General features: G+C 35.8%; 1 protein-coding gene across 1 annotated transcript; it reads right to left on the bottom strand.

The window, feature by feature from the left end:
* Positions 1–56: 56 nt before the first annotated feature.
* Positions 57–27,725, bottom strand: PLRG1 (pleiotropic regulator 1). Its single transcript, XM_007441794.4, has 15 exons — positions 27,580–27,725; positions 22,201–22,307; positions 21,154–21,296; positions 16,801–16,854; positions 14,999–15,092; positions 13,610–13,700; positions 13,340–13,441; positions 12,045–12,137; positions 9,864–10,013; positions 9,674–9,775; positions 8,968–9,070; positions 8,150–8,258; positions 6,831–6,970; positions 5,246–5,439; positions 57–4,348 (listed from the first exon to the last, which is right to left on the bottom strand). Exons 1-15 carry the CDS (start codon positions 27,586–27,588, stop codon positions 4,289–4,291), a joined length of 1,551 nt encoding a protein of 516 aa, XP_007441856.1. The 5' UTR covers positions 27,589–27,725; the 3' UTR covers positions 57–4,288.

Below are 27,725 nucleotides of genomic sequence, written 5' to 3'. Positions count from 1 at the left end.
GTCCAAATAATGTCAGTTATTTAGAGTGAGTTCTAAACAGGTACAAAATATTGCTCTAATTCAAGTTTTATTCATGTCATAAATTGCAAATATGACCAATATTTGGGGTTTTCTAAAACAAAATACTTTCTGTGTCCATTCTTCCATTAACAAATAGTAGCATCTTTATTCTAAATTTACACTGCATGCTGGAGTATATACAGGAAACTTATTCTATTTTAATTTCCTAAAAATAAAAAATGTTGCAATTAAACTACAAGAGCCTACATTTCCCATATTTATCTAGATTTACAAGCAAAACAAACTGGTGATGTAAAAAATGAGTATTTCTACAAATTCACAACAGAACATTCCATTGGATATGAAAACATTGTTTGAATTATAATTACAATCTGAGATACACTAGCAGGAATCATGTGGTCTCACTTTCAATGCAGCATGAACTAAACTTCCTGATTTTGATGGGTCTATCTTTATGTATCGACAAACACGGAACTCTGTTTAATCTGAAGAAAATTAACCACAAAAATTTCCAAGATTTCTTATCTAAGAGATGTCGCTTATTGCAATACAGATCATTAATTTTAGTTGCTATTGGTTCTCATTATAGTGGAGTAATATACCCGTGTACTTAGAAGTAAATTTCACTGAATGGAATGAAATTTAGTTCCTGTGAAGTGCATTTAGTCCTTGGTTCTTTTGGGGGGAATATGTCTCACCAGCACTTTCAGTGCAACATTTAGTAATTCCTTGCACTGACATGGAAGAGATATTCTTTTAAACACTTTTCATGCATAAATTGATTACTATAATATTCTTACAACAGCCAAGTAAATAAATATTCTCCTTTAACACACTTTCAGTGCAGTTTTTGTCTCAGCCCAACATATGAGCAACTCCTGTTCCTTCACCAATGGCAATAATAAAAGCCGAACAAATGAAATACCGAAGAACAAAATCTGTATTTTTCCTTTAAATAAATGTAAAAAATCAAACATTTTCTGCTTTTAAAATTAAGTTATGAAGTCAGACATTGCTAGTATTTAATATATTCCAGACAAATTGTTTAAATATCAGCACTGTTTTTATTCTGAAGAGCAAAGGAAAATTTATAAAGCAAGGATTTTTGACCAGGATTTTTATGCCTCAGTATAGACTAAATAAATATTACTGCCTGACTATACCTCAAGATAGTAAACAAGATCAACTCTTCCCTTGTATGCCTCCATGATCATAATCCAGAAATGATATCTCAATTTAGTCATGACATTATCTTCTATGATCACCATTCTACTCAACCCTCAATGCAATTCTTTACATGATTAACAGAGCAAATTGGGCTGTTCTCTTGTTCAAGTGAGATTTTATATCCTTTGTGCCTACAGTGTGATCCTAAAAAATGTTATAAGCATTATTTCTTTAAAATGTGTTGCAGTTGTGCAAGTCAGCATTTACAATAGTTCTGATGCTTCTTAATATAAAGATGAATGTCTTCATATCAACTGAAATAACCATTGTGCTATTTATACCAAGTTCCTAGTCTTCTCTGGATTTAGTGTTTCAGAAACATCTATTGATAGTTGACCAATGGCATCCTAAATGATTTCTCTAAATTTAGGATTTCTCTAAATCCTAAATTTCCTCTTTAACAAATGTTATGGAAAATCCAAGCAGCTTTGAATAAGAAATCAAATTTCTAGCTTAGCCCTTCTGGAAAGTCTCCACCCTTATTTTGTTTGGTGCTCTATATACCTGCCCATTTATCCTTCTTATGTATTGCTCCTGGAGAGTAGGACTGTACTCAAGACACTGCCTGGAATTTTGTCTGAGTAGGTATTCCCTGGAGCTCCAGGAAGATTATTTGGTAAGGATCATATTGAAGGCTCTCACTGATGTAGAATTGCACATTGCTCCTGAGACTAGCTCCAGTTCATTGTTCTGAGACACTATTTTAAAAAAAATGCAAAGAATGGTTACTTTCTAAAACACTAGAATATATTAATTTACTTGCCAAAGCTTCAGAGCACATTGGCCAAGGAGCAAATGTTATGAAGTTTTTCCAAATAGAATACAACTGTTTTTAATTAAAATATTAATAACTGGTTATTCAACATATTAAGCAATTGTTTATAAGTAGAAACACTTTGAATGTGACCCAAAGAATGACAAACATAAGGAAAATAGCTTGCCACAAATGCTTGGACAAAAGATTATATTAAAATTAAAATTATATTACAGAAAGTTTCTATCACAGATTCTTCTCAAACTGCAATTGCACAAGTGAAACATTTAGCTCCTTCTCACAGAATTCTCTACAGGTAATCCTCGCTTAATGACCACAATAGGGACTGGAAAATTGGTTGTTAAGCGGGGAGGTCATAATGTGACTAGACCCAATTTTACAACCATTTTTATGACAGTTGTAAAGCAAATCACTGTGATCGTTAAGCGAATCACATGGATGTTAAGCGAATCCAGCTTCCCCAATGGACTTTTTTGCTGGAATATGCGTAATGACCACGTGGATTGCTTAATGGCGATTCACTTAATGACTGCAGTTATTCACTTTATGACCCTCGTAAAGTGATCTCAAATTGTGATCATGTGAGTGTGGGGGGTGGTGTGATGGTTTGCAACAGTCATAAGCGTGAGTACAAGTTGTAGAGCACTTTTTCTGAGGCTGTTGTAACTTTGAATGGTCGCTAAATGAACGTTTGTTAAGCGAGGACTACCTGTAGTATGAAGAGTAAAATAATTCTTAGTATGAACAGAAGGACATAAATTTGTGATATGCTCTATTTAGGCTTATGGCCTCTGGCTGATTTTTAAAAATGTACCAATGCAATGTAGTAATTTCATTTAACAGAGACTTGAACCATAAAATCCTAAGTTCTTCTACTTGGTATTAAGTGTAATTGATTATCTTGCTATATATATAAGCTATGGACCACAGCTTCAGAATGATCCCTAGTTGAGTCAGGGTATTAAGGAAAAGTGAAAACTACTCCAATTTTTTAAAGGTATTTAAAAATGTATTATCACACGCTTGTAACATATATGATCTTTGTAACAAAAGCTCTCTCTACAACATTTGCATACTTTTATCAAAACTTACTCATCAATAGCTTCAGATGTTATATGGAAATCAGGTCAATAACAGTACCTTACAAATCAAGCATGCTACTGACAATATTACATGTCAATGTATACAAGCATATATAATACATACTTTTAACATTTTTAGAAAGTTTAAGACAGTATATCAATTATATCCAACTTGTGTTTGTTACAACTCACATGAAAATTAAAGTGGGAGGGGAAAGAAAGCTTAGGATTTCAACCGATATTGGGTACATTCTCCAAATAGTAAGCAAAATCCAAAAGAGGAAAAAAGAGGTGCACAGTGACTTTTCCAGTCCCTCTTAACATAGCTCCTCTCACTCTCTGAAAAGCTATGCCTGGAGATCATGCTACCCAGAAGCAAGATTCAATTTTGTATGATGGGCCACACTCATAAACCAAAATAAGGAACACTTTGCCACTATATGTGAGGCCATTTTTATTTCAGCTGAAAAGCATACTGTATGCTGTTTCAGAAAATTATTCTATATCCTCTCCAATGTATTACATTCACTTTGTTTTTAAGCTTTTCTAAGTGAGAATGTAAAAATGGAAGAGACAAACATCAAGTCATTTTTAAAAGGTTGCTTCATTAAAATTTTAATGAGGATTCCAATACGGGATAGGCAAAAATAAAACCATGACTCAAACAGAATGATGTACATTCAACATATCAGACTGCAGTTCAGTCTTCTAATTTTAGGGGAAAAGAAATTTATTGCATTACACCTTAACAAAGCAGCACATTGTATTAAGGACATTAATCATTACTACAATGGCTTTTGTTTTTCCTTGACAATTTTACTATTCAGAGTCCCGGGAGAGAGTACTAAATACGTTTTTAAAAAATCATCAAAATTTCAAATGTTACTTCTCCATCAAAGGAAGAAGACAGAAGGAAAAGAGCACTACCTTCTGTCCACACAGAAAGACATGCAAACATTTGATGATTACAGTCAGCAGCGCTCTACTACTATTTAATGTACTCTGATTTCTTCAGACATGTGTAACAGCTGCAGCTGATTTTCTAGGATCAGAGAAAAGATAAACTCCTAGAGGAAAGCAATACAGAATATAAAAACTGCAAACTGAAGCAATGACTTTAGCAGTGTTTCGGCTTTGTAACAAAGAGTCAGGATTATGGCACATCAATGCAGGTTTGGTCTCATTAAAATCGTTTTCTCTTGATGATTTCAGGTTTCCAGCTAACAGGATGAGTTTCTTCAGTCTGGAGAGATTAAAGAAAAAAAAAAGTTCTAGCCCAATTCTAACTTTGCACATGCTACAGTTACACATTTCCAAAGACTGGCTCTAGTAAATTTCTGAATGAAATCCCAAATGATATGCCAACAGAGTACTTTGGTCTTTCTTACTTAGAATAGTAACTTGTACTAACTTCCCAATTAAACTCTAGCTGAGGAGGAACTCAATACCATACCTTCAGTAAAATATTCTCCATTTCTTTGTCAATTTTAATGGGAACAGAAAGAGACTTATGGTGTCACAAAGGACACAAATGTTTTTATTTCCTACTTCATCCCAAGTTACCCATGATTAAAGGTTTGGGGGAAGATCTAAATGGTCCCACTGAAATCTTTCACATAAACCACAGTATTGGTCTAGAAACAGAAGAATTACAACTGTTTTTGAAAGTCAGTATTCTATTTTACTATTAACATTGATCAGAAATTTTGCTAAACAGTCCAAGAGTGATTTCTTGTCACTTGTGAACTACCAGAATTTGACAGTTTGCTTGTTTCCATGTTTCTTCCTTTATACATCACTACATGCTGCCATACTGAATGGAAGTAGGGTTGAAACCTGACCACATTAAGTGTTCTCACAGTTACTCTACTGAAATTGAAGAAAAGAATGCAAAAGCATATTATTTTATTCTGTTGCTGGAAAGTTCCAAGCAACTGAACTCAATTTATAAACCCTCATTTTTTTAAAAGAATGTTTCCACTCACTAAGATGTTTGCTGCTGAAACATGCTTGCTAACCTTATTTAATAAATACTTCAGCCTTAAGCATCTTTTTGAGATTAATTTCAGAACGTGTACTAAGTGTATCTTTAACTTAGTTTTATGTTGTAAAATATATTAAAAAGATTCCACTTTCATACCGCAGAATCATCTTCTTTGTAGACTTTTATAGTTTTATCGGCTTCAGCTGTAAGAAGTCTGCTTTCAGATTGGTCAAATGCACAAGCAAATATTCCAGATTCACTGTCCAAAGAGCCAGGCTGTACAGCTGCATGCACTCTCTGGAAGTTGTATCCAGTTCTCCAGTCCCAAAGGTGCATTGTACCATTGTCAGCTGAAAATAAAACATTGGTAAGTTCATTCAAAATTACAATCCAAGTATACAGTACAGATATGCCTAAGACTGACTACATGCATCATAATACAGATCTATTTGCATCCACACAATTCACTTCTACATAACGGGATTAACAATCCATTTCTATGCCCTTTCTATGCCCCTCTATGCATTTCTCTGCCCCTCTAGGATTGACTTCTAGGAGCATAAATATAATTAAACATTATAAGTAGCTCTACCGAGACATACTATTTTATTTTTCTATAGCTTATACAGATAGTATGTATGAGAAAATAATGCTTGCTACCTGCAGTTAATATATTACACAAATCTAGCCTGGGCCATTCTCATGTACTGAGCTACGTACATATGAGTGAGAATGATGGGAGTTATATTACGGCCAAACATAACCCTAGGGTACCTGACCAAGGAAGGCTGACTAGAAAGCCCAGGGAGGGGCGGAACTTCCCCAGGACTCCTCTTCTGATATACTGGTACCAGGTAGAGACCTTTTATATTATCTGTGTTTCTTTTCTCAGACTAAACCTGCTTTACTATTTTATCCCAGTATACATTTTTATATGGGCTTGAATTTCCTTTCATTGAAAGCTGCCCTAAGAACATGGTTATATGATACATACTGTTTTAAATATAAAAATATTTTTTTAAAAAATAAAAAATGTAACTAATTACTGGATGCTTAGTTTTCATTAGGAAGCATTTTAATTAAATATTCAGTCCCAAAAGAACCAACCATAAAATGCTCCAAATCTGTCTGTTAAAGCAGTTTGCAGTGACCAGCAGCTGAAAAATGAAATTACTACTGTGAAAACATTTGTTGAAATAACCCTGTATTGCTGTCTTTAGGAAGAAAAACTAAAAAGCTGGCATGATGCACTACCCCTAGTGGAGAGTTACACAGCACAACTTTGGGAAGGTTGAGCTCCTTGCCCACATCAGATTTTAGCAAGTACCAGAATTTGAAGTAAATATATTCACTGGTTGTCTTTGTGCATGGAAAGTCTTATAGGAGAGAAGATGCTCACAATTTGGGCAAGGATATTTTAAAGCAGAAGTGGGGAACCTGTGGACTCCCAGGGTCGTTGAACTCAGCATGGTTAATGGTTAGACATGATGGGAACAATAGTCTAACATCATCTGGATGGTCACAGGTTAGCTTCCCCAAAATTAAGGGCCAAAATCAATTGGAAACCATATTACATACTTCCAGCATGATGTTCTATGCTAATCATTAAGTCAGCCAATAAGTTCTAAATAATCAGAGTTTTAGAATAGCACACAAAAGGCAGTCCTGTATCAAGAGTCTTACAGTGCATAATAGCAAAATAGGATTTGCCTTTCAAACCACATATACAATTCTAATTTACCTCCAGAAACCAGGACTCCATCTGAATTCACAGACAATGTATTGATAATAGCACTATGGCCAGAAAGGTTTTGGATGAAATTTCCATCAGGGAATTTCCACTGTTTTATGTTATCTGGAGACCCAGATGCAAATGTGTACCTGTAAGAAAATGTATATTAAGACCTTAGTAACTATTGGATGTCTAATTAGCCTACACTATTTCATTATTGGTTTTTAAAGTTACCAGGTTTATTACAGTTTCAATAGTTAAAAATGTTTCCTCTAAATTATTTCCTGTGATAGAGAAACTTTGGTTTCCAGATATTATTGAATTACAACTTCTGGTAATCTCAGTCAGCATTATTAATGGTAAGGCAAGGCATGTGGGACCTGACATTCAGCAGCAACTGGAAAGCCAAAATCCTTCACCCTTGAATTCAAGCATTGTAGCACTGCTTATCTGAAAACAAAGTAACTGACTAATGAGTCAGTCAGGGATGGGATGTCTGTTAAAGCCAAATATTGTTAAATCTGAATGGGATGTTATACATGCATTAAACAGGAATGGAATTTTATGCATGTATATTTTACATAGTATAAAATGGCAGGTGGGATTTTATGCATACATAAAAACATATAGCATACAGATATATTTTGTCCACTGTATCTTTAGAGTACTAAACCAAAGATCATTAAATCAAAGGTTTACTGAATGGAAAGTAGATTCAAAACTACATTTTCCCCAAATAAATAGCTCTATTTGGTGAGCAGAATATTAGAATGTATTTTCCTGTAATCTTACAAGCCATAGTGAGTTGATTCACATGTGCCAAGTCTAAATGAAAGAAATCAAATTATGGCTTAGTTTGATGTGCAAATCTAACCATTCTCAGTCTCACTTACTCTGAGGAAAAATGGGAGCAAAGATGGCAGAATATATTTTGCCTTTATCTGTGTAGAGAATAACTATTTACATCTAAGAATAAACACAAAACTCTTCCCCAATGATTTCAATAGAACAGGTCTAAGTAAGCACATATGAGATTGCAGCTTTAAGCTTGTATACTTTAATCTTGTTACGCTGTATACAGTGCCAACGTTTGCACACAAACCCTCTGGCCTTGATGAAGGGAAATTTCAGGCAGTGATCAAAGACCCATAAGGTCATGTGAGGCTGCAATAATATGAGAGTTACAACTACTGGAGCAAATTAAATCTAGTGTTGTCTTAAACAAGCAATACAGTATTGAGTTCATGACTGGTAGTCTGAGTTACCTATGCTAAAAAATTATATTTACTGTTTAAAAAACATGTTTTAAAAACCATGGAAAATCTTACTGTCTCGGATGCAGGACGACTGCTCTAACCGATTTCTTGTGATTTGTTAAAGTAACCCGTGTTTTTCCTGCTACCAAGTCCCAGAGACGTATGGTGGTATCATGACTTCCTGTAGTGAAGAAGAGGTAATATACTTAAGAGGTAATATAGACAAATAATTTGACCACATTTTGTTAGTCTTCAGTGTTTCTGTTTCCCCTGTACTTGAGAATCTTCCAGCTGTATTGAGTCTTATTAAGATAAGAAGGGTGGTAGAGATAGTGGAATTACTTCTGGGACCCCACTACATGCTACAGTAATATAGAGATCATACTGCATGCTGCCAACGACAATTATGACATTGGCAGGGCACTACCCTCTCTATTCTACTACAGCTCCAGGGAAGGTGCCAGGAACCACAGCTGTAACTGCTGCACAGAAGATATATGTATGTATTATAGTTCATTTATGCACCTTATTCGTATAGCCAAAGCAGTAAAGAGCTGATTTTCTGAAATACCTTCTCCTCCTTTGCAAGATAGTTTTTCAAAACTTAACAAATCTGCCTGTTGCATGATAAGTACTAGCTACAATCCATAATATCTAATAAAATCCGTAAGAAACAAATCCTTCTACTTCATACTTGTTTATACCCAGAGCTTCTCAGTTACATGCAGATTTAAAATATTTACGTTGTTCGAATATCACTACAAATGCTCAACTAGAACATAGCAAATGGAAGCTAGCACTTCATAAAGCCACAAGCACCTGCATGCAAGTTGGCTACAGCATTGACTTACTGAATTATGTTCCACTTTAACAAGCAGCATTCATCATACCTGTGATAATCTGTGGCTCTGCTGCTTGGCACTTCACTGTTGCCACAGCATTCGTGTGTCCTGACAATGTATGCACACTCGCTTTTGTCCTTACATCCCAAATCTAATAAGATCACAAATTTGAACATCAAGTACAACAATACAAAGGTTATAAACAATCTTTATCAAACAAACATTACCATTTGTATATAATTATGAGCTTATCACTCAGGATTCTGCTGACCTTAATAACACAAACTCCTATATACAGCAAGGACAATATTTGTGTAGGGAAATAGCAGGCACTTCCCTCCACTGGCAAGGTCACGTCATTGGAAGGGACAGAGCTGAAACTGTTCAGCTTATTTTTGTTTGCCTTTTGGGGTGAAGTGTGGATTATAACAGTTTGCTCCCCAGGGACTTGTCTCTCTTATTTCTACCGCCTTCCCTTAAAACAAAAAGTATTAAATAGTACTCCCCAAATTTGGTCATTTTGGAAAAGTATTTCAATGGCCCAATGCTGGGGCTGCAAATGCATGGATTACAGATAATTTACCTTCTATCTTTAAATATTTTTCTTATTTGACTGAAGAGAATTAGTAGAATCTGAAGTTTTTGAAAAGGGAGTATAAATAGCTAATGACATGCCCCCCCCCCACACACACACACTAGTTTCCACAGGGAGAACAAGCTTCTTAAACATTATAAATATTTCTGCTTCACTTACACGTGCAGTTGAATCTCTGCTACATGTTACAAGCACATCTATTGTTGGGTGCAAATCCAAACCATACACAGCACTTAGGTGGCCATGATAATGCCTAATAACCTGCGCATAAACATATTTCAATCAGTGAATGTTCCATGATCATTACATTTGTTGAAAGATTCCAAGTGCTGCTAATTTATTTAGTTACCTTATTATATTCAAGATCCCAGCATTTCACCTGTTTATCTTCCCCACATGAGAAAAGATAAGGACTTCTTCCACTCACTATTACACCTCGAACTGTACTAATGTGTCCTGTTAAAGACAGTTTTAATTTGCCACTTGCAAGGTCCCAAATCTGTAATGAGAAAAATATACCTTTGATGTTTTTTGAAATAACACACATCAAAGTCTGTTAATTTAACTGAGCAACATCTTTTTCCATAATGTTATTGAAGATTATATAAAACAAGTAAAACTAATACAACATAATACAGAAATACATTAAATAAACACATACACACACACTTTTTTTTTAAATTTAAAAGTCCAGAGAAAAACCAAAACAAAATGAAAAAAAGAAGGAAGAAAATAGAAGAAGAAACTTTCTCCTTCATTCCCAGCAAGTATAATCAACATTAACAACTTATCACTGTCTCTTAAAAAAACAACCAAATACTTCTTCATTCCATACCTCACCCCATGTGCTTTAAGTCCATCTCTAAATCTTCAGCTCTCCTTAATCAGCAAAAGTCCAGTAAGGGTTATCAGAGATGATAACTTAAATATTTATATCTCCATTTCCATTTAAACAAATTCCCCCAATCCCTCTCTTCAAATACAAAAATAACTATCATCACCCAGTCCCAATTAAAAAAAATAACCACCAGAAATAATAACCCATTATTTATATATCAAAAATAACAACATAGGTATTACAAATTAATCCATTACACCCAATTAAACATTACCAAAAATAACTTTCATCACCTAATCCTAGTCAAGAAAACCATTAGACATCACCAGAGATAGCGACCCATTATTTTAACCATGATCCAATAAACCAATTTTGTATTTTTTCTTCTTTCTCCCAGAGATCTTTAAGTCCCACAAATAAAGTTCTAACGCCTGCTTTCTCACATTCTCTGTCTCTTCTCTTGAAATTCTTGTCAACTTTACCAAAGTCCTTTTGTAATTCCTGTATAGTAACTCCAGTAGATCCCTTATATTCCAAGATAAGAAAATAATCCACATCGCTCTTTCAATTTATTATTTGTATATCTGTTTTAATTTTTAAGTCATCTTCCAATTCTATTTGTAAATCCAGTATTTCCATCTCTTTCTTGTAAACTGTAATTTTTAATTCCACGTTAAAGTCCATTTCAGTTTTATTCTATGGGGCTTGTTTCTCTTCAATAACACTGATTCCATTAAAGAGTTAAATAGCTCATAAACTAAACATCAAACATTTGGACTTAAACATCAAACATTTCCTTTAAGGTAGCCATCTGGTGCCCTCTAGTGTCTGACCTTCAAAGACTTATCAGTTCAAATGTAAACAAAAGTACTTTTCCCATGAGAGGATCCTTTTAATTAACTTCAAAGTCTTTCCTTAATTCATATTCATCTGAATCCTTCATCTGTTTAAAAACTTTTCAAAACTAACACTATAATCACCCTTTTGCTGTATATTCTAAAAAAGAAAATTCTTACAAAACTTTAAACACATAATTTTCTTTCTTTCTAGACGGAGTAAAGAGAAACTCACCCAGCGAATACCAGATTTGCAGTTCTGAAGGTTTTTCAATCTTTAACAAAAAAAATAAGGGGAAAAAAACCTCTCAAGTGATTAAAAAGATGAGGTTTGGTTGAACTCAAAAAAGGCTACATTAACAGCTCTGAGCACGATAGAATCCTGCAACTTCCAGCTGATTGCAAGTGACTGCAAAAACATCAGTTTCTGCTGTCTACTCACAAAAAACAGCTGTCTAGAGAACATATAAGTAATTCAAGATCCCTCATTAATCTGGAGAAAATTTCAGCAGTCTGGATCCCGCATCTAGCTTCCTTTTTAGCCATAATGTCTCCTGCGATCTGCGGAATGTCAGTTCACCATTCCTCACCAGAGTGACTCGTTTAACTGAGCAACATCTCAAAGATCTTACCAGAATACAAAATACATCTCTTCATGATAATAGAAAGATAGTAGAAATTAATTTTCTATATTAATCCCAGTTTGGGAATACTAATACAATTAAACAATTTGGGCTATAGAAAAAGATTGAAGATAATAAAATATGCTGAAGTGGATATTACTGAAGTACTATAATGAAGTATATTACTGAAGTAATAGAAAAAGTACTGAACCACAATTAAGTTAGTATCTCACCTTTATAGTCCTGTCAGCAGAGCCAGTAACAAACCACTGATTTCCTGGTTCAACTGCAATACATCTCACCCATCCTAAGTGTCCACTGATAACCTGCAAAAGTTAAAGGATACTTTTATCAGATTAGAGATAAATATCAACCCTCACAGTTTAAAGCAGTTACATAAGAAAGAGTTTGCTTGGTCATTTGGCTTCAAATTACCGGTAACTGCACTGTTACCAATTATCAATGAATAATGATTAGGGGGCTCCAAAGGAAATTGCAAAACTTATGAACTGCAGGTTGCCCAGTCCTGTACTAAATTATGATTATCATTATGTACAAATCCAGCCATGATCAAGAATTCTTAGTCTTTGTAATTTCATATTTTTTTAAAAAAGATTATTTCTGTTGCTGCCTTCTGGAGCAAATTCCTTTGCAACAGCCTTTATATAATGTATAGAGCTAGGTTAAAAAGGTATTATATTAGTTAAACTTCAGATATATTTGGAGCTGATTTTTAAGTTGCATCTTTTTCATTTTTTAAAATTCCTTTCTCGATGGCATAAATTATCCATCTCTTCCTTCAATTTTAAAATGAACTCATGCTACTCTTGTTTGAACTGTATTTAAGAATGTGCTTCCTTGTCTGCCATGGTTGTCATACCATTCTATAGAAGTATCTGGTTAGCTAATGCCAGAGACAATGAATGAATAAGTACATTATACCTGAGTGTAATCAACCAGATGCTTTCAAGAAGTTCTATAGTATCCTTCCAGGAAGTTCTGAAGAATGGCATCTTTTTAAAAAAAATTTTTAGCTCCACTCACTCAGTTCAGCCCATAGCATTCCAAACAAGACCAAACTATTTGAACTAAAAATAGTTGTTCACCTTCAGAATGAGTTTCTACATCAAGCTCTCTTCGCTACCTTCTCTGGTACACAGAAGTGACTAGAAACATTACTTCAATGTTTAAGTGAACCACAGAAACTGCAATTCAGTTATGATTTACTGGACCAAGATAGGATAAAAAAAATATGATTTGACCTTGACCATTTCAATAAACTTCAATCTGTCCTTGCCAGATGGAAATGATAAGGTATGATTAATAAAAGCAGAATGTTGTTAGTTTATTTGTAGATGCTTCCAATTTATCTGCAGCACACTGAAGTAGGAGTGATAGTAACTGAACTCAAGGTCTGAATAGGCTTATTCTTTTAACAACCTCAGCATATGGTTTATTATTCCGATCCAAACTAGCCCAACATTTAACAAACTATTTATCTGGCAATATATACTTCTAATCTACTTACTCTGTAGAGCTTCCAGGGTGGATGCCACTGTGGTTTTGGCATTGTTGGGGCCTTTTTTGCCATTAATGCAGAATTTTTATTCCCACCAGCTTCCATCATAGCCTATAAATTGAACAGACATGACATCATATCTTTTTCTTCATTGAACTATTTTCACATGGATATACAGTGTAATACTGTCACAAAATTCTATGTTCTTTCTAGCTCATTAGAAAACTAGAATCTAACCTGGTTAATTTACATCAGAGGTTCCCTATTAATGAAACTTACCATAGTCAAACCTGGAGCCTGTGAACGCTCAGGAATTCCAGCATGTCTATATATATCACCTATGCCAGCAGCAGTTCTATTTGATTCCATTCTGCAAAGAGAGGGAAAAAAAGATGTGGGTTTACCTCCATAAAGAATTAACAGACTATTGACTTTGTATATAACTGACAAATATACCTATTCAAGAAAACCTGTGGAATATCATCATGCTAGCGCAGAAAAAACAAATGTGTTCAGATCACAATCCAGCTAACCTATTAATAAATAGCAATGTTTCAATCATGACTATTAGACTCCATAGTATTTAATGAGTCTTAGGTTCCACTAATTTTCACTATTGTCTTGCATTATTGTTTAGTTTATATCAGTGCTTACTGTGGTACCGAAGGAAAAAACACATCATATGTAAACATCCATTGAGACAAGTATGGTTTATAATCTATGTTGCCAGTGGAAGAGTGAATGCCCAGAAGGATTCCTGGGTATAAGAATGAAAAGGTGCTATTGCTGTCCTACTACTCTACTCTGACTGGAATTTGTCTATCCAATAAGGACAAGCAGACAGTGTATGCTGCAGGTCTTCTAGATATGGCCTCCTCCTTTTGGGATAGCTGGATGGTCCCCTCTCTAGTAACATTCAGAAAGGGTATTAAAATACTGCTCTTCTATACAGCCTTCAAGGAATAAATTTATACTGTACTGTGGTTGAATTAGCCAGTGACTGATTTATTTGACCTTGTGACAGATTATTTTGGGGTTTTTTGTGCCTTCTTGGCTGGCCACTGTGGGAAAAGAATGCTGGATCAGACAGCTATGCCCCAATATGGCTCCTCTTCCTTTTTACGGTTAGTTGGTATTAATATACCAATCATACAGCAACAAGCTGAAGTTAATTGTCAGGTCATTTATGCTGCAATTTACTTATTCAGATTTTTAAGGTTGTCTAACTCAACAGCAATCCTAAGCACACATACTTGGATGTTATGTCCTATTAAATGGAAATTATTACTGAGTAGATGCCTGTTAGGATTGTATTGTTCATGGCTTGTGTTCCGGCTCATACGGAAATCTTTAGACACTGTACAAACTAGCTTTCATCAAAAGATCCTCTATGGCACTCAAAAGCCATTAGGTACAGAAAAGATATCTACTTGCATGCTGCTTAAGCTTTGCTACTGTTTACCTAAGTCCTATTTCACTTTTTTCTTAAATTACCAACAGCATAAGTAATGTCTTGCTGAAAATTACAAAGATCATCATCATAAAACGGAGCATACCATTATGAGTCAACTAATACCACTTTATACCACTGGGTTCTAGACTGTTTTCCAAATTAATCTGAAATGCCATTTTGCTTTCTTAGCTAATGATGAAATAAAATATAATTACTTGGATTGAGAAGGAGGCAGTGCCACAGCTAATGATTGAGCTGCTGATTCACTAGGCATCCTTTGGATTTTAGTGTCTGCAGTCAAAGCCACTCCTTGTTTCAAAAAAAGAAAAGAGAATATAATTAAGTAAGAAAAATAAAATGATAACAATGATAACAATGACATTCTTATTTATGTTATGAATTATATACCACTTTTCATTTTGCAATACATAAATAAAATAATACCAGTTTAATTAAAATCAGAAATAAATAATAGAAATAGAATTAAAGCTAAGCAATAAACATTTTAAACAATAAAAGGAACTATTACTTCAGCAGGCAATTATATAGTCAGGGAAAATAGGGGAATACATAGGTGAAGTCTTCCACACTGGAAGATTGCCCACTTAAATTATCATTCTATTTAATAGACTATGAATGCGATTAATTCATTGCAGTGTGTGTGTGTGTGTGTGTCTAATGTTGTCACACAGATATTTCAACTGGTTAGTTTCATTAATAGTAAAAGTAATCAGGTTTTTAAATTTTTAAAAGTCCAGTTTCATAATGGTTTTGAAACAGGTTAAAACATTCATTTTGTATTGTACAAATTAAACAGGAGCTTGAAAATTCAGTGACTGGAAGTAGACATTAAAAACTAAAATCAGATTAAAGAGCTCTGTAGTTTGTAAAGTATATAACACATGAATCTGAATAAGATTTTTGAAGCTAGATAGAGAACATTCAAGAAAATTTAAGAATATAAATCTACTAGGCAATTGAACAGATAAGTGAACAAAAAAAAATATTCCTAGTTAAAATAGTGAAAAATAAACTATTTGGAATCCTGCTAAATATATTGATTCAAAGTATTCCAAACAAGAAGTATTTCTGTTTTGTCTCAATGTCTTAGTAAAAACAGAGCAACCTTTCTATCTAAGAATGGGTGGATTCTTCTATTAGGCTGCTGAGGAACTAGAAAGAATGCAGAGAAGAGCAGCAAGATGGTGAGGGGCTTAGAAGCCAAATGTTACAAATGGTTAAAAAAACTGGGTATGTTTAGCCTAAAGAAGAGAAGACTAAGGGGAGACTCAACAGCAGTCTTCCAATATTTGTAAGAGTTGTCACAGGAAGACAATGTGAATTTATTCTACCCCTGATGGTGGAACAAAAACCCATGGGTATTTGATTTGAATGTTTACAGAGAGAGATCCAAACTCGAAGAATTTTCTTATCTGAGACCTATTAAACAGTGAAACAGCCTGCCTCCTGAAATCACAGGTGCTCCATCACTGGAGGTTTTCAAATAAAGGCTGGGCAACCATTTGTCTGGGATGGTTTGAGGACTGTTGCCCTAGGGAGGGAGTTGGACTAGAAGACCCTCAGTTCTTTTCCAATCCTATGATCCTATGATTATAAATATGCTGATATTTTTAAATATTTCAAGATATACTGGCCATAGACCTGCATTTAAACTATTAAACGTGAGAATGTATGATAGCATAAGTATCACTAAAAGCAGAAAATATTATTTGTACAACTGCCTCATAAAAGATGCATTCAAACTGTTTCCAAACTAATTTTTGTATCAAATGCTCCACCTTAATATACAGTGACCATATCTTATATTCCTTACAATTCTGTTCTAGATACAGTGCATCTAGTGCACTGATGATGTTACCTAGTTGGGTAATGAAACATCTGCAATCAAACAACCAAGCTCAGAGAGCACCAAGGACTCCACAGTTCAACCCTGAGCTGCATACTGTATATTCTCTTCTACTGAAATTTAATTGTGTTTGTCCAAATGTTTACTCACCAGGTCCAGGAGGATATGGATGTGTTCCTGTTATCAAATAATCATTATCTTCTCCTAAACAGTAAGAGATTTATTAATTAATTTATAGAAAAGTCATTAAAAAAAATCATGTGAATGATTCTGCAACCCCGTCATATGATTCCTAAACCGCAACTATCATTTGAATTTCTATTGAAGAATTAATGTAGAAAAATTATACATATATAAAATTCATATATATGGGGGGGAAGGAAGGAAGGAAGGAAGGAAGGAAGGAAGGAAGGAAGGAAGGAAGGAAGGAAGGAAGGAAGGAAGGAAACTACATAATAACTAAAAGCTGTACAAACAGAAAAGCATTATTCCTCTGTCTCTGAACATTTTAAAACAATTTGAACGATTCTTATTTGCACCTATCTGATCCAAATCTATGTTCTTTATACAGTGGTACCTCTACTTACGACGAACTTAATCCGTTCCGTGACTCTGATCACAAGTCGAGTTGGTCGCAAGTCGAAGTAAATTTTCCCATAAGGTTCAATGTAATTACCGTTAATCTGTTCCGGCGTCCGCGGACCATGTGTCAGGGGCGGAAAAACGGCCGCTGACCATGCGGCAGGGCAGAAAAAATGGCCGATGTGTCAGGGGCGGAAAAACGGCTGCGGACCACGTGGAACGGGTGGAAAATGGCCGCGGACCACGTGGCACGGGCGGAAAAATGGCCGCGGACCACGTGGCACGGGCATAAAAATGGCCACGGACCACGTGGAACGGGCGGGAAATGGCCGCGGACCACGTGGAACGGGCGGGAAATGGCCGCGGACCACGTGGAACGGGCAGAAAATGGCCGCGGACCACGTGGAACGGGCAGAAAATGGCTGCGGACCACGTGGCACGGGTGGAAAAATGGCCGCAGACCACGTGGCATGGGCGGAAAAGTGGCCGCGGACCACGTGGAACGGGCGGAAAATGGCCGCGGACCATGTGGCACGGGCAGAAAAATGGCCGCGGACCACGTGGAACGGGCGGAAAATGGCTCGTAAGTCGAGGCGAATTCGTAAGTAGAGGTAAATTTTTGGGGCCGGAGCTGATCGTATCTCGAAAATTTCATAAGTAGGGGTGTTCATAAGTAGAGGTACCACTGTATTTTGTATATTAATTAAGTGTAACAATATACATACATGGTAAAAAATTAAACATGAAATTCCAGTGACATGCTTGAGTTCCAGGTCGCAAAAAAAGTTACTATAAAGTTACATAAGTTAAATTCCTTATTCAATTTAAATTATAAGTATAGATAACTAGCAGAATCCAATGTCACACAAGTGGAAGCCTGTTCACATAAAAGATTTTCCAAATACTCTTCTCCACTCTGCATCCCACTCAAAATTTCATTGGGGGATAATTTCAATCTGCAAAGATTCTGAGGGCAAACAAAGGATTATAGAAGGAAGCAGGAATCATTTTTTCCATCATGACCAATAATTCTGATTTTTGTTTCCATCTTTTATGTTTTGCAGGGGACCTTGACTTTTGTTTAAACTGGCTAGTACTGTTGACTGCAGTTATGAATGTAAAGCAGATTCTTCTCAGTGTTACATTAAATGTGCAAATTTACTATTCAATCAATAACACTGACAGATGAACTTTGTTCTTTTGTTCTGTGCTGTTTGTGTTTTTGTATTGTTCTTTGTTTTTAAATGTTTTAACAATTGTAAACCACCCAGAGTTGCTGGGAGTTGGGCAGCATATACATCATCATCATCATCATCATCATCATCATCATCATCATCATCATCATCATCATAATATTATTATTTCTGGGAAATTGCCATTTTCACTTACTCAGATTTTCTGGAGTTAAAGCTTTATTTTAGGGTTATGAAAAATAGCAAAGTAATTATAGTAGATTAAGCAGCCAATTTTATTTCTCTTTAAAAACCTTATTATATCTCATATATATATATACACATGTGCTCCATATTAATCCAGAAAAATCAACCCAATGGATATATATTTACTAGTTGAATGGTTTAATATAAACAAAAAACAGACAAAAAAGGAAAAACTGAATCACTGGATCTATCAATTCTGGGAAAAAAAGATCCAGAATTCATAGATAGGCAATCTCTTTATTAGAATGAAACAAAATATGTCTTTGGTTGTTTCTTAAAAAAAGAGAGAGAGATGTCTAACTAGGAATATTCATTCCTATTTAGTCATTTTTCAGCATCAATAAAATACATGTAGAACAAAGATTGGATGGTTTGCCAATACAAATCACTTACTATCACTTTTGATGTGTGCTATAGATTAAGAGTACGATATATGTAAGAGAGCAGGACTCGTATAGTGGTTAAGGCACCAGGCTAGAAACAGGAGACTGTGAGTCCCACCTTAGGCACAAAGCCAACTGGGTGACTTGGGCCACTCACTCACTCTCAACCCTTGGAAACGGACAATGGCAAACTACTTCTGAAATCTTGCCAAGAAAACTGCAAGGACTTGTCCAGGCAGTCGCCAGGAGTCAACATTGACTCAAAGGTGTACACACGTGCACACACACAAAGATACTGTACATGTAACTCATGAACTTTTCTAAATTAAATAATCAACAATTTGCTCTATAAACATTTATAGACACAATTTTATTAATCAGAGCACTTTATACACATCATCTACAACATGAAAGACATTTTCACTATTCAGTATTTTTTACTATTTCACTATTTCCTTCTATACTGAGACTATGCAGAATTTCATATATAATTCCAAAAAGATGCTTCAGAGGAAAACACACACACAACGCTTGCCTACAATTCCTCAAAGCAATCACATATTTTCCCCAAAATTGCACAGTTGCCTGCGCACTATGAAACTTCTTTTAAAAACCGAATTCAAAACATTGCATAGCCTACCTATTATTTTCTACTATAATCCTAAAATGGAAGTTCAGTGTGATCATAAATTATTAACTATTATTGCATTGCTAAACATCTGAGCAGTTAGGAAACTGGCATTTATAAATGTCCTTAATTGTTTCAGTTTTTGAAGAAGCAGCCCATTCAGCATTCTTAATTATACAAAAAACGTTGTGCATGTGGCCAAGCATTTCTGTATACAGATAAGGATGAGAGTGATTAAATCTGGGGAAAAAAGTCAATCATTCATCACTAACATAATCATATTCCCTTCTCTGTTGCCAGTTATTAAAGAAGTTAATTTTGTCCTGAATGGATATGAAGACAGAGACTCTTATAGTTTCAAAATGAAGTATAAAGAAAAGTTAAATGATACAATTTTAGAAAACAATATTTTTAGTGAAAAAATAGACATGTTCTAATAAATAGAGTATGATATTGCTTCCATTTTAAACAGGAGAAGAAAAAGAGGAAGGACCTAATGTATCAATTTTAGAAAAGGAAATAACAAATGATGAATTTGAATTTTAAAAAATTAAGCAATAAGATTAATCTTAAAAATAAAGATAAATTACACAGAAGAGATTTTAATAGATGATGTAATGGATAAAACATTAACACTGAGCATACAGAAGACTAAAAAAAGTTATTCCCATAATAAATAATGGAACATGTGCAAACAAAAACTATATATACATTGAGATAATTTACTGTGTTATATAACTCAAAAATATGAAGACATTAAAAATATTCTCAACAATATCCAGGGGCCTAAGAAGCCTTCATATCTGAAATGATACTTCTTCCTTTTAATCAGGCACATCTACACTTCAGCATGTAGGATCTACTTTGCTTTGACTAGAATTTCAAGATCATTGACTGGAGTCAGAAGTAAAATAATTGTTTGAGTGAGTGGAGATTATGTTAAGAATTCAGGAAGAGTCTCTCCCTACCCACAAGAACTCAGCCCAGCCACTTGTGATTAATAGTGGAAACTCATGTTCTGTAAACAGAAATTAACTCTGGATGCTCTCCTCCCCAGTTTTTTTTCAGAAATTTAGCTTGGGGTTTGGAAACTTTTTTAGTTGTTACTATTTTCTTCACAACTGGTAGTCAGATACTATGCCAAATTACTTTAAAATCATCTACAAATTTATTATTACATCATCATCTATATTTAATTATCTCTGCCTTAAAACAATGATTTAGGTCAGTGGCAGTCCTTCAGGCAAGTTATATTCTACTCTGTTCCTCCACCAGAAGGCAACTCTCTCTTTAAAAGTGGGGCACAAATCCAATAAAATAATCCTAACCATCTCTACTCAGAGATGGTTACTATCATCTGATCGTGACCATATGGTTACTAAATCTGTTTACTGAGTAAATGGGTACAGGGTTATTAAAGCTGTATGTCTATCATTCATGCACACATGCACACGTGTAATTGTCACCATACCTGGGTTTTGGAGATACTGTTTATGTCCGTAGGAATCTACTACACCGTGAGAACCCTTCTCTCGAGCACATTCTTTCAATACAGGCATATGTAGCACAGAACCATATTCTGTACGGAGTTTAACTGCCATCTTAACTTTGTGGCTGCATAAGAACACACTTTATTACATCTTTATTTTTTTTACATATGTTTTACTATAATAAAACTATACCATAGTAAAGAGATCCATACATTCAGAGGTTCAGGTAATAAGTCTGATGTATACATGGAGTTATACCATGTGCTGATAGACAAATTTTTCCAAATTCAAATTTCCTATATTTTCTGAATGTGAATGAAATGCAAAAATCAATTCTGATTATTTAGCATAAAATAACTTGAAGTTTATTTATATGCATTCATTAAGGGGGATTATTCCATTTTGCCAGGGGTATACAGCTCTGAGCACTGGACTGATTCAAGACTTCAGGATTCAAGCCATGGACAATGGTGGTGGCAGCAGCTAAAGTGAGGTAAGGAAAGGAAGTCATTGGAAAGATCAGAGGGTGGCCAGTTAGCTGCTGCTGTCCTTGGTTTCAAGTGTAGTATATTCAAAGGGACAGCTTACAGTCTTCAGACAGCTTTCCTTTCCCTACCTTATCTGCTGATGGCCTTGGCTTCAAGTATGCAATAAGGGAGGGTAGGGAAAAGAAAGCATTGGGAAGATGGGGGAGGGCAGGTCAGTTAGATATGCTGCATTTGAAGCCACTAACAGCAGTGCAGGTAGGGAAAGGGAGGTGCTCAGAAGATCAGTGGGTGAGTCAATGCACAGACCACATGGAGGATGGAAGAGAGAAGAGAGGTACACTAGTCTTAACCTATTCATTATATAAAACTTCCCAGATTTTGTTTCAGCTGAAACCCAGAACAACCAAAATATTTTGAATTTGATTTTACTGAACCCCAATCTACATGGAACAGTTTGGCAGAACTGAAAAAGCACAATGTGTTTGCTTTGGGTTCAAAATAAAACATATTTTCCATTTCATGCATAGTCCTACTTCTTACCTCCTTTCATCTAGTAATACAGGTTTTGCATTGTCAGCTACAAACATATCATGAGTCCTCTTTAAAGACCTGAATACAAGAGTGTGGACAGAGTGCTTCTGCACTTCCTAAAAAAAAAAAAAAAAAAAAAGTTTGAGACATATCCATAATTTCAATAAAGGCTGTGAAAACAAAAGATTCAATTATTAAACAACCATAATCTCCCTTTATGTGCCAATGAACAAAGAGAAGGAAGATCTGATCTCACTGAGCTTTGAAAAAGAAGCCACAAAACTCTCACACTTTCCCCACCTCCTTCAAAGTTCCACAGAATAGGAGAAATCTCACCTTCATGTCAGAAGGAATCACTAATCACTAAGCAAAATAATCATAAGTTTTGCTTTATTTGGAAGAAGACAAAAAGCAGTAGTTTCTTCTTGCTCTAAAGATCAACATGACATGAGAAATCTCCTTTCTCCTATGCAATTTATATGAAAGTAAATGTCCATTTATTTATATATCTGCCAAAATCCCAAAGGGTATTGAAAATGAGATTATCTTATGTTTGTGTAATATTATAAAGTTGAGAGCTAGAAGCAGGGAATTATTTTCTCATTAGCAATGAGGTATTGTTTTTCCCCATGTAATGTCAAGGTTGCAGAAAGGGAGAAAAGTGGTAAAAAGCACAAGGTATCTATTAAGAAAAATTAACCTGGTTGTGGCTGTTTTACTGGATACTATTTAACTGTAAATATCTCTGTGGTCACTAGGAGTTAAAAACAATTTGATGGCACATAATCAATTTAACTATATTGCTGCTAATGTTATTGTTGTTATAGTACTATTACAGATGGATCAATGGGGAAATATGTGGTTGAAAGAACTAAAATTTATGTTATAATTTAAAAGAGAATTTTTTACAAAATTATGTACTGTTGGTATATGACACCAGAAAAACTTTCTAGAATGTACAAGGGTACTTCAAATCTGTGTTGGAAATGTGGAAAACATGAAGGGTTTTTATCATGCCTGGTAGACTTGTAAAAAAGCTAGAAAATTTTGGGTTCAAATACACACAGTAATACAAATTTTAAAGACTAATATTCAACTGAAACCAGACTAGGGCTTGCTAAGACTAGTGGACAAACAACTAGAAAAGACTTATAGACAACTGTCTTTGTACATGGTAACTGCAGCGAGATTATTATACCCACAAAGATAGAACAACTCTGAAATACCTACAATGGAGGAATGGATGCTGAAGATGACAAAATTTCTGCAAAAAATTTAATACAGTTCACTGTAATTTTTTACCCTTCTGATGTAGCAAGGATGTTATGCTTAGCATATAGGCTTTATTTTTTAAAAGGTGAAAATTTAAGACACAGAAAATTACCTCTGTGGTTTTGCAGTGGTAAAAGTATGTATGTATGTGTGTGTGTGTGTCTGTTCCAGCTAATTAGTTTTGAATGATAGAGATCACTTAAACCTAAAACCATTTCCAAATACCGTAGAAAGATTTGCTTGCATATATTTAGCCCCAAAATGTTTAACAAATAACATTATTCAGTGTCTTGTAATTATTTGTTTCAATAATAGTCAGTTTTCTAAACAGCACCACACCATTCTGTCATAAGGCAAAGCAGAACAAGAAAAGGAATCCATGGCCTCTGCTGAGACCAACTGCTTTTGGCCCTCAATGCCACCTAGTGATCAGGCTGTAGAGTTGAAGGAGAGAAGAACAGTATCCTCTCAGTTCTACTGCAAGTTCAGCTGTTTGCTGAAAATCAGCCATCTCATCATATTTCCCTAAATGCTCTTCCACCAGGCAGAGATAAAAACTGTAAGGTTTAGGACTTCAAAGTTTATCCTACTTTTAAATCTCTTTCTATGTCCTTTTGATTATAAAACTGAGGGCAGAGATAACTGCTGATATTTGTAAGCCATTCCAGGAATCTTTTTGGCTAAAAACATTTTTTCCTTGTGCATTAGCATGATTTTCTTTCCCTGATTCACAAACTACTATTGAAAGTAGTTTCACAATAAATTTAGAATGGATTTGCACATTATTTCATTTTCTGATTGGTATCAGTGGCATTATGTACTTCATTTTATTAGAATCTTAACTTCCAAATGTTGTACTATGGCTGTTCTTACAAAACAGAGTGAGCCACAGCTTAATCAACAACAATTTAGCCTAGCTGTTGAATGAGCCCATTCTGTCTGGTTAATTTATTATTTGTGTCATGCAAAACCTGAACACTGCAGTAATTAAATAAGCTAGTTAACCATGAAAAAACACATTGGACAAATTTCATGGGTTCACATGACACACTGACTCAAACTAATGGAGATCCCACAGGATATGTTTGTTGATGGCCTTTAATGTGACTGACTGGGGAGCATGATGCTGGTTTTGCTATACCTCTCGGCTGCCTTCAGTATTACTGACCATGGTATTTTTCTGGCTAGTTGCAAGGGTTGGGAATGGGAGACACTGCTTTAAAGTGGTATTCCTTCTTCCTGAGCAGCTGGTTCCAGTTGGTGATATTGGGAAGGAAGGTCAAATTCTCAGGCACTCTGTCGTGGGGTGCCACAGAGCTTGATCCTTGCCATATAACAGTTACATGAAGCCCCTGAGAGGGGTAATAATAATAATGTATTCAACTTGTATGCCACCCAACTCCTAATGACTCTGGGCAGCTCACAACAATCAAAGAAATTACAGTAAAATCAATACAAGATAAAAGATGGCAAGCATGACACACCAGATGGAATGAAACAAAGGGTCTCACTCTCCCTCACCAAAGGCCTGGGTAAAGAGCGAGGTCTTTACCACTCTTCTGAACAAGAGCAGAGTAGGGGACATCCGGATCTCGGGAGGGAACTATGAGGCATAAGGTGAGTCATCACCAAAATGGAATGATATTGAACTATAAATTTCCACCCTTGGCAGGGCAGATGATGAGGTAGAAGTCCTGACCAAATGTCTGAAGGCTCTTAGGGACTGGATAGAAAAAGTAGGCTCATATTTAATCTCAGCAAGATGGAGCAGCTGTGGATTTCAAAGGTTACTTATTCCATAAACAGTGCATCTTTGGTCCTCGATGGGGTTGTGCTTCTCCAGATCAAGCTGGCTCTCAATTTGCAAGTCCGTCTGGACTCATGGCTTCCATCTGAACAGTAGATTGCAAACTTGGTTCAGTATGTGGCAACCCATGCATTTATCAGCGTTCTAGATTTGCCCATTTAATGCTACTGTTCCTGGAACTGGATTGGTGCAATTCAAGGTGCTGATTGTCAGCTTTAAAGCCCTATATGTTTCAGGGCCCGGATATCTCCCAGATTGCCTGCTCCAGGTTGATTCTACCTTCCTGTTAAAATTAGGAAAAGACGACTAGACAAGGGTCCCTTGATGAGGGACTGTCATCTGCGGCAACACTGCCATTGAACCTTTTCAGTAACAGTCCCCTCCTAGGGAACAGTGGCCCCCAGATTTCTGGACCATTCTTTCCTTGTTATGTTTTAAAAGAACTATAGAAATGATGCTCTTTAAGAAAGCCTTGGGGGATGAATGAAGATTATACTACCCATGAAGTTGGTTGAGAGACACTATTCTTATTGGATTGTTTTTGTTTTTCTCCCCCACCCCTGTATAAATTTGTTGCTAGCTGCTCAAATTTATTATGGTTGGAGCAGCATGCAAGCTAGAATAAACTAACAAATAAATATTAGGAAAAATGTGCTTGAATAGTTTACAGTTCTGTATGTCATGTGAACAGCCACCAAACATGTGGATACACAACTATATTCTTGGTGTGCTGTCTTGATGCAATGACTACAATGCTGTTTATCAACATCAAAGGTAAGTACCATCTGAGTGGCCAGTGGCTGCAATTTAGTTACCTGATCTTCTAGAGGGCCAGAGGTATCTGTCTAGTGCAATGGCAATGTCCACAGAAGACAAAGCTACCCAGCACTGTCTTGCATAGACCTGTCCTATAACGTTGTTTGCAACATTTTTTTTTTCTTGCAGTTCTGGTACCTAAGATTTTTTTTTTTTTACTGCAGACATCAGGGACTTAACTGGAACATTTCTACATGTAAAAGCATAAGGTCTTCAATTAATAATGGCTTCTGTACTGTTTAAACCCAGATTTATTTATCCTGAACCAACATCAAAAGAAAGAAACGATAAGTTCACATATCAGTCTAACCCTTAATGCAATTGTTCTGTTTCGATTTAGCACGTGGTATGAATGAGGCCAATTCACCTTACCCAATAAGCCATTGCTAAACATATCATAGCTTAAAATGATTTGCAAACTAGATCAAAGAAATAATTGTTCGGTCTATACATTCAAGATGAGAAAAGCAGCAGCTAGGTAGCCATCTATCTTGTCTTGCTCCAGGTCACCCAACAAACCATCTCCATTCAGGTACTTAATGCTACTCCTAAAGCCAACTAGTGAGTGAGCAGTACTTATTCTTCTTAAAAGAGTTCTCTAATATACTCAATGTTTCAGACTTTGAAGAATGGGGAGTAAAGGCAGTCTAAAATTATACCTGAAAGGAAAAAGTGTTAATTTAGTAGTCCAATATAGTTGGCTGAGGAATTATGAAGGCACAGATGACAACAATTACGTGGAACATATGTTGGAGAAGTCTTCCTCCTCCTACTTTTAAAAAATTCTATTCTATTCTTTGATTTCTTCTTTTCCTTGAACGTTTAATCTTTTTTGCTTGGTCAATTGTTGCAAAGCACTTTAGGGATGTGAAAACTTAGAAGGTATACGAACAACAACACCACACTACATTTGCATACACAAAAGCTGTACTGACCCATGAGAGAAAAGCATGTGCAATGTCCTTATTATAACCAACCCATGTGCCACAAAAACTCATACCAGCAGTACAAAACTCTTCACCAAATTAGGCATAAGTGGCAATTGGCAGATTGTTAAAAAAAATCAAGACGACTGTCCGCATCCAGATATAAATAAGAATTTGATTACAGGTCCCAGAAGTTCTTGGCAGAGACCATTTTCATTGTCACACGGGCGAGGCTCATGTCCAACCAGTCAGCTTTTTGCAGACAGGTGCAAAAATAAACAGATCGAAGGCGAAGACATGCAACTGCTCCACTCGGCCGGGAGACAAGAAGAGTCGTGGCCGTATAATAAACCCTTCGATCCTCTCTCGGCAGTATTCGCAGAACAAGGCACCCTACTGTTAGGTTCCCACCCAGGCTAGTTGACCGTATTTTGGCTAAGGTGTTGGGCGAACGCAATCAAAAAGAAGCGGGAAAGAGCGGAGGCCCTTCACTAATTTCTCTTTCCTCCCGAATAGCAGCCCTGCACACGTCCAAAGGGTCGGAAGAAAAGCGTCCTACTTTCTTACCTCCACCATGACGGCAGCTTGCCTCGGTAACACCACCCGTTACAGCAACTCAGCCCCTCAACGGAACCACTGCAAACCCTACACCAGATCCAGGTCCGTTACTAACAGGCGCTTCCGGCACTGGTCACCGCCGCGACGGAAATGAC

The sequence above is a fragment of the Python bivittatus genome, unplaced genomic scaffold (assembly GCF_059951505.1).
Source record: "Python bivittatus isolate LINGU-HERP-01145 unplaced genomic scaffold, Pbiv_v1 ctg000070_np1212, whole genome shotgun sequence".
Lineage (NCBI taxonomy): Eukaryota > Metazoa > Chordata > Lepidosauria > Squamata > Pythonidae > Python > Python bivittatus.
The sequence above is the reverse complement of the archived record's forward strand: the minus strand, read 5'-3'. Positions and strand labels throughout refer to the sequence as shown.